The sequence below is a fragment of the Diadema antillarum genome, unplaced genomic scaffold, assembly GCF_040938485.1.
Source record: "Diadema antillarum isolate AM-2024a unplaced genomic scaffold, OU_Dant_1.0 seq00001381_RagTag, whole genome shotgun sequence".
NCBI classification, from domain to species: domain Eukaryota; kingdom Metazoa; phylum Echinodermata; class Echinoidea; order Diadematoida; family Diadematidae; genus Diadema; species Diadema antillarum.
In genome coordinates this window covers 230,803-249,039 of record NW_027272139.1, presented here as the reverse complement: position 1 = coordinate 249,039, position 18,237 = coordinate 230,803, and the positions used below count along the sequence as shown (strand labels likewise).

Here is an 18,237-nt window from a genome sequence, read left to right as displayed (position 1 = left end):
ATCTTCAAGTTGATGATCAATAACATTACGAATGACTATAATATGGAAGTACGTTTAATTTCTGTCGATAGAAGTGTCTGTCCGTCTACAGTATATGCCTTACTATATACTTCTATACTCTTGAATTTCCTACCAGACTAAGAGCAAACAATGAAAGGGTTAATGCTAGCTGAAAGTCATGTTCACGTTAGAGCTTTTATACGAGATATCGCACTGACTTAGGGTAATGTCCCCAAACTTTTTTTTTTAATGTCTTGACACCCCGTATCAACTTACTGCCCGTTATGCCATGGGCACATAGGGCAGCAACAAAAGTGCGCCATTTGGCCCTGTCCATGGCCAGGCGCTGTATAGTGTCCACTAGGTGTGGTTCAGGTCCCTCATCTCTCTCTCCACAGTTCTTCTCCATGTGTTTTTGGGTCTCCCCCTCTTCCTCCGCCCTTCTGGAGTCCAGTATGAGTGCTGTCTTGATAATACCCCGTATCATGACGTAGAAAATTCAAGTGGCTCTCCTCAAAAGGCCGTGATCTGGAGATCTCTTGCCACTTCCGCGTTGACACTCAGTCGACTGATCGTGAGCATTGAACACACTGATAATAACAGTAACATCATCTGCGATGTACTTTTGTTGATTTATCATTATTTAGAATTACTGCATGTTGATAAGTCTTGAATAGTTGATACTACGACACCGCGTGTTCTAACCTCTGGAGGCCACTGGGTCACATCTTACATTGCACTCACCGACTGTCACGCGATATGCTATCCCAGAGATGCCATCCCAGAGATGCCGAAGTCATTGAGAGCGTGCAGTTTTACAAAATAAAACACTTTTTTTTGTGCCTGGACGGGAGTAAACAGAAGTCGCATTATCTACCGTTGAAAATATGAGAGCACAAAGAAAAAAAATCCAAACAAAACAAAATAAAACAAAGAAAGATTCGTTTCTAGCACTACAGTTATGTATGCCTATTTACACTATTAAAAGGGGAGGGTAAATCAAAGACAAGAAGTGGAGATGTGAAAATCAGTGGTTGAAGTGTAGACCAAAGAGAGTCAGATACTTACAGAAATAGACTCAAGGAGACAAAGATAGAGAGAATAACATCAAAATTGATAAGCGAGGTCCAGATCGTGACGGGAGACCGACATAAAACACCACGGGGCTTGAGCAGTGTCGGTCTCGTGGGCCTTTTTTGCCGAGTGTCAAGCTGACAGGCCTTTTTTTTTTTTCGTTATATCGTGCTCATGCGCTGTATGACTTATGGACTTTTTTCTTTCAATGTCGAGTTCGTGGGCCGTAGGCCCTTAGTCTCGTGGGTGTCTGGCTCATTGTATGGGATGACACAGGTACGAACACTCAGAAGATCAGTCCAACAAAGCTGAAAAGACATCAGGTAGTGCTTATTTTGACGAAAAATCGACACTAGGGCCGTTCTGGGTATTATGTTCAAGTTATAGCTGAAAAAAAAAATCATCATTCAAATTTGTCAAAAAGCAATGTTGAAAATTGAAGGTTGAAAGAGTTTATGTTGAATAATTTTTTCGAAAAATGCTCTTCTCAGAATAATTTTATTTATATTTTGTTATCCCAAATGTTGGTAAATCCGAAAATGAAAATTATAACGTTCCTTAGTCCGAACCTTAAATCAATTTTGGTCCGCAACCAAACCTTCGGAATAATGGACCTTATTTTATTTTCAGACCAACAAACCATCGGAATTTACGAACGTTTAGAATATAACGCTACAAAATCAATGTTCGGATTAACGAACCCTATTTTATTTCATTTCACTAACGAACATCTAGGTGTTTGGAATTCGTGTGTTAAAAACAAAACAAAACTCTTTAATAACAATAAACATCACCAGTCATAACAGCATGTGGAATCGAGATGCGAACAAATATTGCAATCTGCAAACTCACTGTAAATATTAAATGCTTTGATAATTGCTAACAGGGTAAAGTCTTGATGACACAAAACAATTTGTACAACCGGAACATGTGCCGCCCCAATTCTCCCGGTAAAATAAATTTGATTAAGTGTCACCATCTTCGAACATGTGAGTACCAAAGTTGTCACTGTCAAAACAACGGAATTCCCTTGTTAGCTCTTTTATTAAGTGGATTATGTACACTGACAGATTCGAGAAACCGTTCATACGTAAACCAGGAACATAATTCATTAACCGGAGATACAAAGAGATAATAGCTTTTGAGATCAATGCTCTGTTGGCACATGTGGGGCTCACATGGGGCTCTATGGTTGGCCCATTCCAAAGAGAAGTCCCGTAAGACAAGAAGAGGAGCTCATTCGCAAAAGAGAAAGGTCACTGAACTTTTATGGCTTGAGGGATAAAAGATGCGTATACCAGGCCTATATCATAAAGTCTATGAGGTATTAGCATGTATCTCCTATGACGTCCAATATGCTTATCAGGTGGATTTTTGTCTGGACTTCAAGAGTGTGACGTCACTTGAGATTAAAGCTTCTCTAGCTTTGTATCTAAAAAAAGCTATCAGTATCGTACTTTTCGATAGAATCGAAATAATTACAGGTTGAATAACAATGTCAGCTAAGATACTTTGTTGCTTCCCTCTCACAAATCTTGGAAAATGACTAGACCATTTTCATATGAAAAGTGAAATCATACAGTGTTTAGTTTTTCTGTGCATCAAACACGACTGAAGGTACGAGGGAATTATAATAATGTCTTATTCAGATAAATATCATATGGATTTAGCACGAGCTATTTATATTTATACAACCGTGCAACCTATCACTTTCTTTCTCTCTCTTTCCATCTGTAGTGTATGTAGGCCCATGCATGTCTGTAAGTGTGTACATGTGCATCCGTCTTTGCCTTTGGCAAATCTTCCTGTGATATATACTGAAAATGATACTAACGTAAACACTCATCATTTTTGCTTTTTTTTTTTGGGTATACAGCTTCTTCTCTTTGTTTCCCTGTATGATCGATAGAGGAATCGATAGTCAACTTCTCTTCAGCTGATATGATCATCCATCGTCTGGCTGCACGCTAGAGTCGGTGGCGAACATATCGACAGTTGATCGGAAGTGCCAATTAGGGCGGCTGCCGTGCCCGCGCAGATTTCCGCCGCAAGTTCGGGGATGCCCGCCAGAAAGTTCTCCCCAAGCGAAACAAAAGGCAAACCGCACTCTATAAAGGGCTTTTTACACTTGTGTTTCTTAACCCCAGACTTTCTCTGACCCAGGACTATCGTTAGTCCCGTACCAATTTATTCAGCTTTTTACACTCGCCAATTAGTCCCGTACTATCTCTTGTCCGGGGCTAAGGAGAAAACTGACCTTTTTACACTCGTATTTCTTAGCCCCGGACTTTCCAAACCACATGAATATTCATAATTACGCTGTGTATTGTACACGTACACGCACGCACCGGCAGCACTTGATTACCTCGTTTCTGATTGGTCAGTGAGGGTCGGACTTCGTCTCCGTCGCTTAGCCCAGGATTATTTTTTCGTTCTGTTTACACTCACTTGCTTGGCACCGCAATTGCGGTGCTAGCACCGCAATTGCGGTGCTAACCCCTGCTATTTTGCAGGGCCAGATAGTACCGTACTATCGGTGGGGCTAGCCCACTTTGGCAAAAACGAGTGTAAACAGAAAGTGGGCTAAGGATAGTCCCGTACCAACGGTGGGGCTAAGGCCCCCCCTTAGCCCCACCGTTGGTCCGGGGCTAAGCAAAAATTTACAAGTGTAAAAAGCTCTTGGTATTGAGCACAGTGAAACTGAGATGCACACATGGAGAACAGAAGAGAGGGCAAACTCTTTGAAAATTTAAACATTATCAACTCTTTGGAAAGAGAAGAAGAGAAGAGGTACAAAAGCGAAAGTGAAAAAGAAAGTATTTGAATACATATGGAAGAGGACACACATTTATAATAGCTGGACTACAGCTTAATGGCTGCCACTGAAACATTAGATGTGAATCTGCATGTGAGAGAATTATGTTGATATCATGACTAAACATGAAACCTGTGTGTGCCGCACAACAGACAAGCATACTCATTATAATCTAAAATAATGATACCTATATAAATCTGATGGGTGTGTAGTATGTTGTCTTGGACCACGGAAGGAAGGGGAGGGGTATTGGCTAAAAGAAAAAAAAGAAAGATCAATAAAAGCAAACACTTTCACTGAAGACGTTCAGCAATTCAATTCAATTCAATTCAATTTAATTCAATTCAACTTTATTTTAATTTCCATTAAATAAACAGGGAAAATTATATACAATGCATTAACAGAACATATTTGTAACAATTTCAAAAACGTACATTAGCTAAGTACATGTGATCATGAGAATGATGAGTAACAACATGATTGCATTTTTAAGGTATATACATATGCATTGTACAATGATGGGACTGGAAATGGAGGGTCCCACTAAAAAGCCACGGAGAACTTTGTAGGATGACAGAAACAGAATAAGAAATACATGTATATCTCTGCTGTTGGCAGGATGTTTCATAAATCAATGACAAGATATTATCTACAGATGAACGAAATCAATACTCAACACGTAACGTCCGCTACAGAAATAGAATTAGGAAAACGGCGCAAGTGTCGAAGGTTGCTGCTGTCTTACATAACGACGTCACAGCTCATCAGAAAAAGGGGAAGTACACCCCTCCTGTTCCTGCACCGACAGTCCTGCCTGCACGCATACGAATTAGGCACATCGTCTCCAACAGACATGCGTCATCCAGTCGTGTGTGTCACAGCGAAAGTCTCGCCTCTATAGCAGCCTACTATCAGTAGAAGTGAGTGGTTGACAGTGCAGACAAATCGCGAGCGAATCCACAACACGGAAGATGAAAAGCTGATCTCGCTCTCACAAGACGAACACATCGGGTCCTAAACTGTTGATTGGTATTGTGAGTGATTTATGGAATACTGCAAAGGAACTTATTCTCTTATCACTTCAGTAATTCGAGAAAACAAGAGCATATAGCGTTTTACCTTGAATTTGGGATCAGTTTTCCTCGACTTTTATCAAGTTATGAAGACTCTGAGCACCGGATGTGATATTCATTCAATTACGATATGTGTTTTGCGATGAGAAGCAACACTTTTCAGATTACTAATCAGTTTTCTCCTTGTTGGTGGCGCCTCAAGGATTGATTGATATACTCTGTAAAGATCGGTAAACCTGAACGGCAATCCTCAACTTTACTACGTTCTGGAAGCACTGAAGAACATCCACAGCATCGATGTGAAGATAGGACAAACTTCAGCCAACGCTTTCATTTTTCTTTTAAACCCAGAAACTATAGGAACTTTGACTTGATGGTGATCCTTGTCACTGCAGTGCAGAAAGCACACGCTTCTTGTGAAAAATGGGGGCTTGTCTTTCAGGGTTCGGCACGCAGTGGAAAAATACGTCGAAGACCCCAATGAAGGTTCTAGTTGTTGGATTAAACGGTGCCGGTAAGTATGTATAACTACATGTATAATACTCCGTGCTGCCATAACAGTCTCAAAATATAAATAGACGAGCTATTATAAGCATTAAGGTTACATCTGTAGTCGTTGCTTTTTAGGGAGTATAGCATAGAACACAAGGAGCATGTTCATGAGCTCAAGTACTCTCAACACCACAGATTCATTGTTTCCCCTATCCCTGAGTATCTACTCTAAACTGTTTCGCTTGCGATAAAAAAAATAAACGTTGGCATAGTATTGACACGAGATAGAGCATGAAAATTATATCTTCCTCATCATATAACAGGATGAGTGTGTGTCCAGGAATCAAAATAGTTATATTTTCTGAGATGTGTTCAAGTGGAAACACTTCAGCTAATGACATGAGTAAACTGAACTTTATTCTTTGGAATTATTTCCTTTATCAGTGTGTTGCGTTTCTCTCGTTTTGTATATTCTTTATACAGTGAGCATTCAGTGTTGATTATCGCTTGAAAGAGCAACTGTCCAACATTCATAGTCGTGAATAGTGTGATATACGTATAATTACGTATAATTTAGGTCAAGGTTCAGGCGCAATGACATTCATTTCCAGCAAAGATGGACATAAGTACAAGTAACATGCGATCAATTTGAAAATGCTGCATGGCGGCATATCTCAAGAAGTACAAAAACTTGTCACGAGTGTGCCCTTAACATTATAAGATGAGTATTACATTCCATAATACGCAGGATATAATAGTAAATAGAAATACAAAATCGTGGTAAGGACAATTGAGGACAAAGACAGAAACAGAGACATATATAGACAATAACAGAAACAAAGACAAGGACATACGGATATTGTCATTGACAGAGGCATCAACTTCGACTTATTATCAATGATAATAGGGACATGGAACCCAACAAACGTATAGGGGGAATGTCAGTGGTATACAGAGAATGGAAAATGGGGGACAGCCATCAGGCAGTAAAGCGATACATGATGCAGCTATATAAGAGTGACAACAAGAAAAAAATTACATAAATTCACAACGCCATACGCTAAGTCGTAAAAGAATATTACAGAATATTAAACAACGTTATGAAATAAGAGGATTCCTTAATCTGGTTTTGAAGTTGTTAAGCGAACTGGCAGCTTTCATGAGGGGTGGCAATTCGTTCCAGAGTTTTGGGCCAGTGAATCTGACATGATGTTGATATGAAAGCGTCCTGTGACGTGGTATGTGCAGGTGCGAAGATAGAAAGGAACGGGTACTGTATTGACAATGAGAGTGAGTAAATGACAACAGATCATGGAATTGAGTCGACGGAAGGCCATTGACCCATTGGAAGATACCCACTTAGTATACTGCATGAGCTCAGTAACATTAAGAAGTTTCAATTCCTAATAAAGTGGTTTAACATTGTGATCGTGGCTGCCCTCTTGAAATTATTCGAATTACTTTATTTTGTATGAGTATCAAATGTTTTATATTTGAAGTGGATGTGTTTGCCAATGCTAAGGTTACAATACAATAAAAAAAAGAAGGAAGAGTGAGTGTACAATATGATACGATATGATATGACGTTTCTCGGAAAAAATGTGTGAAGTTTGCTTAGAATACTTGTATTGTTAGAAATTCTCCTTTGAACATCATATATATATACTTCCGTGATAGTCTAAAATCCAGATATACTCTAAGAGTTTTTATTACATCAACATGTGGAAGAATAAGATTGAATTTCGTCAAATCAGCTGATCGTGTACACGATCACAAATAACATGATTACATTTGTCAATATTAACAGAGAGATCTATTTGCATTCAACCATTTATTCATTTTAACCAAATCATGATTTACTGCATCACATAATGAGAGTAGATCATAGTCCCACTTTGACAGAGTGAAAAAAAAAACAGTCAAACGAACAGAGTCAGAGCATCAAAGTGGACATGAAAATGAAAAACGTATTAAAGCATACGTTTTTCATAATAATATTTTCCAATTATGACATTAAAGTTTCATATGTTATCTCCAAACCGACATTGTTCACAGCTACAGACCTCCGGCATATGCAAATTAGTTGATGGGATGATATCATACCATATATCTCTCTTCAGTGAAAGTCGTCCAATAGAGGGTGGGGGGGGGGAGGAGGGGGGCATTGACCCTTGACTTATTATTGTATAATTATTGTAAAGACATGCTTGTAGCAATATCTGCAATATCCAACGTCAGAAGGTATACAGTACTCATGTCAATTTCTGCTGCATACATCAATCAAACCTGTCATTGACAGTTTGTTGTTTGTTGATATGGCCAGGCTTATTATGATGAGAATCAAGGGAGCGAAAATTTCTTTATGAATAAGTTTTGGTCTGAATCCCCATATAAATCATCTATCTTCAGAATGATCCCAATAAGTTCTGCAAGTTGAGGTGGGAAGCTGGTTTGCTGATGTCTCTGATACTCTAATGACCACACAAATACCCCTCGCTCCCCCCCCTCTCTCTCTACCTCTATTATAAACTCTTATGTATTCAAATTCAAATTCATACTAAAACTTTATTTTCACTTTTTTTCAACAGAGTGTACAAGAAACAATATTAGATATAAACAGGGGTTTAACATCGCGTTTTTATCCGTATCATTTGCTTTCATCATATACTGTGTCGTCGTTCTAGTAAATTATCTGACTGTCTATCTTCCTTTGTCTTTCCTTAGATCACTGCCATATCTCTCTCTCATTTCTGAGTTCAGTCAATTCACTATAATAGTTATATGATACCTGAAATCTATAGGACAGGGCTCGGGGCAATTGCGCTGAAGTTGATGGGGAACCCCGGTGTTGCGTGTTACTTGTGCGTCCACGGACATAACACAGGCGGTGACACGTACGCGTGTCGACATGAATTCCGTTGTCAGCTATCCACATCAGACGATGACACATTTCCGATTATGTTCCACGAGCTTTGGATGACCCAGATGAACGCATCTGGTGTGCTGGAGCGTTTAGCGTGCCTCTCCGAAGTTAAATACCCGTAGTTCACTCTTTCCGATAATGTTGATCACTCAGAGACGTGATGTTTTTGCGCTTAGGGGCGAATTATCTAATTTAGTCCCTGTAATTGGCGGATGAAAGTTGAAGCAAATGTGTTGTGTCCACTGCAGAGGAGACTCTTTGTCCAGTCGTCCTCACACGGAAAATTATACTTACTGGCAGATTTAAAGTCCTACATGTTGTAGCGTCACCATAATTCTCAAATTTTGGTGGCAGTGTCCTGCAGAACAGGAGAGTCTCGCTCCACTCGATAGATATCGCAATCAATTTTCTATATTCCATATATGGTCATGATGTATAACATCTACCCGATGAATGAGGCACTATACGGAAGAGTAGAATATGCCATAAGCATTCAACAATAGAATTAAAACGAATTGAAGAGGAAATGAAACGGCAGTTATATTTCAATTCGCCATTGATATATGCCTGAAGCTGGTTAGTGCTTACAGTTTGACTATACTTGGGATCATGATTTATATATATATATATATGTTATTTTCTTGGGGGTGATTGTATACCACTCAAGACCTCTTCCGATGAATTCAGTACACATTGAAAGATGGATTCTAGATTTATGAGTCTATTACCATAGTTCCTGGCAGAGGTAACGATCTCTTTCATAGACGTCATTCCTCTCTCTCTCTATGCCATCTGGAGTGTTTTATCACAAGAAATTTATCTTATGTCATACACTATATCCGTACACTTGTCATGATAATAAAAAATGATTTCTGGAACATATTTCTTTCATAAATAGAACTCATCAGTGAAAGTTTGAGGAAAATCGGACAATCGGTGTAAAGTTTTGGTGTTGGAACCGCTGGATGAGGAGACTACTAGAGGTTATGATGTATGTGTGGACAACAATATAAGGATAATAAAAGGGAATTCGACAATCTTTTTTTCATGAAAATTTTCATGAAAATTACACATTCCATCAACTTGATACTGACATTTTACTCTCTTCTTTTTCCTTCTTCATCCTGCTTTGATTGTGCACCATTTGTGTTCTATATATTTTGTATCTATATATTGTAAGTTGAGAAAGTCTTGTATTTACTTTGGGGCCTATTCCCAACAAGCCTGAAAGGCTTTAATTGGTCCCCCACAATGAATATGTTTATACTATGACTTGAAATGTAATGATTGTTGTTTTTAATGTGGAAATAAATGAAATGAAATATGAAATACATAATCGTCAAGTGTAGCAATATTATTCCCCCTGCTTTCTGAAAGCGGTTAGACAAGTGCTCCTTCATTTTACTAGAAAAGTGTTGTTTTTTCATTTTGTGGAATTCCCGTTATATGTATTTTTTTTATATTGTTGTCCACACATGACATTATAACCTCTAGTAGTCTCCTAGTCGAGCGGTTCCAACACCAAAACTTTAAAAATTCTCAACTTTTGCATCGATTGTCCGATTTTCCTCAAACGTTCACTGATGTGTTCTACTGATGTTGCAGCTTTCACTCAATCCACATTTCTCTTTGCCCTCACAATAGACCTGCTACGTGCATAGTATATTCAAACTTCAAGCACACTTTCATCTCGCTCCAACTCTTGGTCCTTCTTTGAACTTCGTGCAGGAAAGACGACCATTTTGTATCGACTGATGCTAAAGGAACAGGTATTTACCACGCCCACTCTGGGCTTCAACTCTGAAACGTTCACTCCAGTGCCGGGGCTGACTTTCACCATGCTGGACCTAGGCGACTGGCCCAAACTCCGGCAGCGACACTGGCACAATTACAGGGATGCGGAAGGTGAGTCCAGCGCCTCGGCAACAATGGTACTCTGCAGAGGCATTCAGATCATTATGTTGTATAAAGTCCTGTATATGATATAATTTTATGTCAATTATCTATGACGAAATAGATAGAGTCGTGCCCAATAAGATGAAATGTATGTATTCAATTTTTGTAAAATATTCATATGTTTCTGTTGGAAATAAAAAATAATGAATGAAATGAATGAATGAAAAAGTGTGAGCTTGTGGGGGTTTCCCCGATGTCGCAAGAGCAAACTTCCATGAATACTATATACTTACGAGCACAGGAGATGGACAAAAATAAAACAAGGCAAAGGGAGACAAAACAAGAGAGAGATATATGACACACACTGGCACAATAAGCATGTGGAGTAGTAGGCATCTATCACATTGAGTGTAACAGTTAATCAATACTATAATCAATATAAACCTTTGTATCTTGTTCAGTCGACAAGGACTGATGATACCATTTTGAAAGTGAAACACAGTTTACCGACAGGACATGTCTCCTTTCGAACAACAAAAAAAAAAATGCGGTTACAAAGCATTCATATGGAGTTTTCTCGCTGAATATAAGTCAACAGTTACTCAGTGATATACAGTAAAGTAAATCCTATGCTAAATATTTGTGGTATTTAGCTTAATCTTCATGGTTCACACCATCCCTTCACATGCAGATCTTGACCTATCGGGGTCATCATAGAGACCGTAGCCCGGGGTCACACAGACCATGAGTTCGACATAAAAGGTCCATGAGTCATACAGATAAGAGTCATACAGCCCATGAGTTCGACACTAGCCAAATAAGGTCCATGAGTTCGACTCTAGGTAAAACAGTCCATGAGTTCGACATTACAAGACATTGCTTAGTGTCGAACTCAAGCCTGCGATACCAGTGGGCTGTGTGATTCGTGGTTGTCGGTCTCGTGATGTGCATCTATAGACCGTGACAATTCATCTGTTTTGCCTGATGCAATCAATTACCACTCATACAGTGAGCAAGGTAACTATACTGAAGTTAAACTTGACAGGGAATTTTTGTGTTTTCATCTTTTGATCTTTATTGACTTTGCTTCACTATAGGCTAGGCAGGACACCCATCGTGTTCATGTTGATCCCAATCTATCTTTTTGTATTGAATTCCTACATGCTTATTGGAAGCAATCTCTATGTTGTCGGCAAATGCCTTAAAAAGCGGGAGTATGAACGCGCCAAGAATTTGCACTTGTCCTCTCAGAGATATGCCTCCAAGCTTGCCGGCTATCGACCAGAATGATAACATTAACAACTAAGACAACAACAACAATTATACATCGAATTTAGCAGCTACCTAGGAAGAGACATATTATGAAATTTATATTTTGGCTGGGGGATTCTAAGTGCCTCCCACTCTACTCTTGCTAGTTATAGTATCATGATTGATAATTTCGTTTAGACAATGTGCCCTTCTGTGCGCCGACTGATGTCAGTGGCCTTCTTTTTTCTTGTGGTAAATGTCAATCAGTGTAATATTAATGTCACATTAATTAGATTTTATGATACTCTGTATGACATTAACTAACTACTAGCTTGTTAGTGATGACAGTCCAGGACAGCTCTTGGGGAATGTTATTCAATACACAAATAAAAAGGAAAGGTGTGTGACATGGACATTAGACGCCATAAAATAATTAGGTAGGCCTAAGATCTTCCCGGAAACCCTTTAACCCTATTAGCGCCATCAGATCTACAAAAAGTTGCGGATTTTTGTGACCCACCATGTCGTAAAAATGACATTAGCATCACGCGGACAGTGCTTGTATACTGAACTTAACTTATGTTAACAAAATATTGCTTAATGGTCATCGAGACGAGGCTAACAGGAAAAGGTAATACATAGATTGGAATGGCAGGCGCACCCTCAATTACGCATGATTATTCCTAAGCCTATATTTGTGGCTCCATCACAAAGTTCTATATTTGCAAGACAGTAAAAGGAGCTAGATCTTTCTATTCTGCGGGAGAAATGATTCTGACCAAGATAACATTACCACCAAAAAAAAAAACCCAAAGCAAAGAAAAATAGAGTAAATTTCTTAATGATAGTTACCACAGAAGTGATATCATGTAAAGCATACGGTTATGATATCAACTGAAAAAAAAAGTTACTCCTTCCATGCTTCTTTTTATTCTGTGAAATCGTTTTTTGAGATTAGAAGTGGATCAAACTAATTTTACGAGCCTTAAGAGGCTGTGGTCATCATTGTTAATTATGATCCTGCTGAAAATGACGTAATAGACGAGCAATATGAGATGAACAAGTTTCTCGCTCCGAATTTGGTAATTACTGTAGTATGGTGGTAATTACTGTAGTATGGTGGCTATTGGTATGGCGGTTTGGATGCGATCTGTGCACTTACCCTGATGAAGGCAAACCTCTCCATCTCTCCCTTCCTCCCTCCCCTCACTCCCTCCCTCCCTCTCTCTCTCTCACTCCCTCCCTCCCTCACTCCCCTCCGCCCTCCCTCCGTCACTCCCTCCACCCTCCCTTCCCCCTCCCTCCCTCCCTCCTCCCTCCCTCCCTCACTCCCTCCCTTCCCCCTCCCTCTCTCCCTCCCTCCCTCACTCACTCCCTCCCTCCCTCACTCCCTCCGCCCTCCCTTCCCCCTCCCTCCCTCCCTTCCCCTCCCTCCCTCCCTCACTTCCTCACTCCCTCCGCCCTCCCTTCCCCCTCCCTCCCTCACTCCCTCACTCCCTCCGCCCTCCCTTCCCCCTCCCTCCCTCCCCCTCCCTCACTCCCTCCCTCCCTCACTCCCTCCGCCCTTCCTTCCCCTCCCTCCCTCCCTCCCTCCCTCCCGCACTCCCTCCCTCACTCACTCCCTCCCTCCCTCACTCCCTCCGCCCTCCCTTCCCCCTCCCTCCCTCACTCCCTCACTCCCTCCGCCCTCCCTTCCCCTCCCTCCCTCCCCCTCCCTCACTCCCTCCCTCACTCCCTCCGCCCTCCCTTCCCCCTCCCTCCCTCCCTCACTCCCTCCGCCCTCCCTTTCCCCTCCCTCACTCCCTCCCTCCCTCCCTCACTCACTCCCTCCCTCCCTCACTCCCTCCGCCCTCCCTTCTCCCTCCCTTCCCCCTCCCTCCCTCACTCCCTCACTCCCTCCGCCCTCCCTTCCCCCCTCCCTCCCTCCCTCCCTCCCTCCCTCACTCCCTCCCTCCCTCACTCACTCCTTCCCTCCCTCACTCCCTCCGCCCTCCCTCCCTCCCTCGCTCCCTCCCCCTTCTCTCCTTCTCTCTTTGTTTTCTTTGTTCTCTTGATAAATTGAAGATGCCGGTTATCCCTTTTATTTTATGGCGCGTGTATATAACCACGTTGTCTTCAGTTTCGTTCTGCCTGTGGGAACAGTGATAACATCACAGTGTAAATCGATGGATCGCTCATCAACTATAATCAGAAACCAAACGACGGACAGAAGAAAAGCGGCTTTCATATTTCTAGCAGGTGCCAGTGTGCTTGGAAATTCACATTTCCTTTTGCGCTGCCAACACCACTGTAAAACTTTCAAGTATCTCGCAGTTTACACCGAACGTTTGGCACGAAAAGTAACGTGATAGGATTCCCATAATTGTTTGCATTATTGCACACAGATATGATGTTGTTGTATTGGAGAGCTTCCAAGACCAAGTTCAAGTCATTTTCAGAAGTCGTTTTGCGACAGGATGCCGCGAAGTCTTACGTTAATGTTATCATCTTTTATGTGAATAGTTTGTTGAAAGTGAGGATTTAAAAAAACGTCAATGGCTATACAACCCGTTTGTTAATACAATGCAAGGATCAATAAAGCAAATGACAGCATCCCAAATCTCTCTCCATTACTGTATTTCTGTCTGTCTGTCTGTCTGTCTGTCTCTCTCTCTCTCTTTTTTTAAAGTACATTGTAGCTCTGTGCAATCGGTTTTCGACACTGCTTTACTCCTTGTGTTTTTTCTTTTAAACTAATAGCATAGTGATGTTCAAGTGGATGAAGAATTAAGCACATTCGAAAAATCTTACCAGCATTATATCTATGAAATATCAAAGAACAAATATTGCATCGCGAAGACCGTTTTCGAATTAATCTATTCCAACACAGCTGTCTATATAAGGGGGAGACATGTGGGGTAAATCCGGTCATCCACATCTCTACAATGTTGGCAAGCAACAATTATTTTACAACAGAATATCTTTTATGACTTTATTCGTATACAGTATCAAAGACACTGGTTGCGCATATGACCTTTTTTTCTCAGATATTTCGACTACTTCCCACCCCCCTAAAGAAAAAAACCCATACCCCAAACAAACAAACTTATTGAATGATGCCTTTAAAAACGAGATTTGTGCCGAGGCTAAAGTCAATTAGCACTAGCAATCTTGGCACCGTGGTACATGATGACCGTCTCAGTTCGACGGACAGGTGAGTCATCATTCTGTCCCAGGTCATTACACAGGGGCTGTTTATGACGTCATGATTTACAGGAAATGATTAGGGAAATTGAAATGTGTCTCGGGGTCACATAAGGAGTCATTATGTAAAGCTTCAAAATTGTTTCTAGTAATATCACTTATCAACCAGCCTTATAAGTTACCATTGTTATACCTGTATCATTTTTTTTTTATGGAAACAGTTATTCTTGCTTTACAGAGAGAAGTGATTTTCTTTTAAATTGTTTTGTTTATTTCTTTGAATTTGAAGAGTGCCTTACAACTTGAAAGTATCCACTAGATGGTGTTTTGTGTAATTGTGATAAATCATGCATAATTTCCTTGACTTTTCGTTATTTCGATATTTAATGTCATTTGCGGTAAAAGTTTAGTCAAAATTTGGAATGCTACTTCTACATCTGAAATGAAAATAATATCTATTCGTGACCCCGAAGCCGAACCTTATATGCAATGAGGCAGCTCCTTATCGAAATACCTCACGTAGAATTTTACTGTTAAATTTGATAGTTTCTACCACCTTGAAAGCTAACTGAGAAGCTAACGTGTCCATTGAGGCCTAGTGACAATGACATTTACGCGGGTGCTGGGTTATGACTCTCTCACACATACTACATAATGTATATGGAAACCCTGAAAGATCATTGCAAAAGTTCTGCAAGAATTTCACGATAAATCGTGCAAATGTTTGAAAATATGTTTTCCAATGATTGTAAAATTCGTGTAAATTCTGTGTGAAAAGAAGTACAGTACTTTGATCTGTCCTTTCGGAGCTTCCATACCTATATATCCAAGGGAGAGAATATATTGTACGGCCTGACTGCAACATTCTCGCTTTATAGCTTAACTCACCGGGACTCGAACCCGATATAATGAAATTAACAATGATGATGATAATCATGATGATAATGATAACAATGATGATGATAATAACAATAATGATAATAATAACAATAGTACTAATGATATCAAAAATGAAAGGAACTACAATAATGATCATAATGATAAAAGTACTACACGACAATTTCTAGAAATCTTGTTATCATTCTTTTTTGCGTGTTCTAATTGTCCATTATCAATACCATAGATACAGTATTGTAGTATCATATTATATGCTAATATAATTGTTTTCACATTTACAGGTATAGCTTTTGTCGTGGATAGCGCCGACATGTCGTCCCTGGACGATGCCCGAGATTTCCTGTTTAAGATCGTACAGCTACAGGGTCTTCCTCGTGCCGTTCCTGTCGTGGTGTTTGCCAACAAGCAAGAACTCAACGGTAATTCTGGTGATTGACTGATTGAATTCGATGAATGGATTGATTGATTGATTGATTGATTGATTGATTGATTGATTGATTGATTGATTGATTGATTGATTGATTCACTGACTGATCTTGATTTTAAGCAACCTTCAAACAACACAATGTCTACATTTGTATATAGTTTGATATATCTTTAGATGAAAGTAAATACAAAACCAATGTGTCTTGTAACTTTCGTAACTTGTTTCGTAATGCATTAATATATCTTAAAGCAATCAATATCATATATTTCAATTTCAATTTAATTTCATATTTCTCGATGAAAAAGTACATCAAATATAACAAAATTAAATGAAATACATGACATACATAGAATATTGCAAATATGTAAAACAAAATAGTGGTCGATCTGTTAAGTTTGGAATCTGTGAATGAATGCTAAAGAAATATGAAGGAACCTACTTAAAAGCGAGCTTGTTGAGCGTAGGTCAAGAATTTCTTGGAGGAAGTTTTCGTTTATTCTCTGCAAATATTGCGGGTAGTCTTTGATCAAGGTGATGTTGTTTCAAACTGTTCTTGTGCAAAGCGATATTTGATAGACGATCACATGGCAGTGCAAGAGCAGGCTAATATCTATACTAGCTGTAAGAATCTGGCCATTACTTTTGGTCGTACATCGCCGTGACACGGCGACGGCGCTGAAGAGGCTATAAAGCTTATTCTTCAGCATGAGATCCATTTTCCCCTGAGGGCTCTGCTATTACAATAATCCAGCATTTCCAAGGGCTCTTTTATGTACCTGACTCAAGACACAGCAGGTAATGTCCAAGGGTGTTCTATTCGAACCCATAAGAAGAAGGCGTTACACTGTCCCGAAGTAGAACAAAGATGGACACGCTATAAAGGAAATGTTCAAATTCGGCTCTGATCGTATAAACTCCCTGTCATTCGTGAGGGTATTTTAAGCCATCTTATGGTCGCCGATGGAGCTTCTCTGGCTCCGAGAGCAACTTCGTGACCAGCAGCAAAGTCATTGGCGCACAAGTAAGCAAAAAGAGAAAAAATAGACCGCAGATTTTGCGAAGATTCATTTTACAATAAGATTCACATCTTCGTGTAGCCTTCTAGTGTGGTTTGGGTGTCATCATGTGACATTCTTATCTGCCTATAGGCATCGTTTGTACTTCGCTTTTTGTTTTTTACCAAGATCGGGGCCAACTTCGTGGGAAATTGAAAATTCCATATTCGTATGGCCATCACTCTCGTGACAGTGTGACGCCTCCCTTATCGTGTATCTATCATTGCCCAATTTCGAGGCAGTGTGACGCTTTCTTCATAAAATGGAGGTCGTGTGTTTTGAGTTAGTCACGACTCACGTGACTCACGCTGGTAAACTAAATTTATATCCCGCGTCATTCCTTCATTGCAAAGAGCAGGTAGCTAGTTCGATAAAGTTGTCTACCTACCTTTACCTATATCCTCACAAGAAAAAACGGGCGAAAGATGCCAAACCCTCGTGGTTCGCCCCATAATAGTCTGCAAACGGTTTCCACCAGGTACATTGTGTCATAAAGCGAAGAAAAAAATTCGAATTCTTCATAAGGATTCATATCTTAATGCTTGATGCTGGGATGAAATACCTCAAGTTAGTGCAACCTCTTGTACTTTTCTCTCTTTCTCTATATTAGTTAACCTTTCTTTATATCATTGTAATGTTCATTATTCCACAGGTGCAATCGATATCTACCAACTTCTCGAAAAGTTGGAACTCCACACCTTGTGCCAGAATCCATGGTTCTTACAGGCCGCCAGCGCCGCCAAGGGGGAAGGTCTCCTGGAAGGTGTCAAAGAACTCGGGCTGATGATTCAACGATATCGACAACGAAATACGCTGAGACGGACGCGCTCCTTGGGCTCACGGCCACACTGAACCAACCATCGTATTCCTTAAAACTGAGCGGGTGTGATACACCGCATTGTAAATAAATGCTCACGAAATTTAAAAAAAATGGTGAGCTTGTAAATATTTCTGAACTTTTGATAGTGAACTATGTAATCCGTCTCAACCTTATGCTCTTTGAATCTGCGTGGAGTTGGAAACTGTGGACGTCAGTTGTTCATAATTGATTTCTTACCTAATACTTAATATCTTCCATCGTCTCTCAGTACCTTTGTTAATGGAGATGTCCATGTGTGTAGGAAAAGGGCGGGAGTGTCATTAACCCTTTT

The 18,237-nt window shown here is 40.1% G+C and overlaps 1 protein-coding gene across 1 annotated transcript; it reads left to right on the top strand.

Annotated features, from left to right (window-relative positions):
• Positions 1–5,204: 5,204 nt before the first annotated feature.
• Positions 5,205–17,938, top strand: LOC139708882 (uncharacterized). Its single transcript, XM_071620845.1, has 4 exons — positions 5,205–5,476; positions 10,106–10,282; positions 15,886–16,023; positions 17,739–17,938. Exons 1-4 carry the CDS (start codon positions 5,386–5,388, stop codon positions 17,936–17,938), a joined length of 606 nt encoding a protein of 201 aa, XP_071476946.1. The 5' UTR covers positions 5,205–5,385.
• Positions 17,939–18,237: the final 299 nt, after the last annotated feature.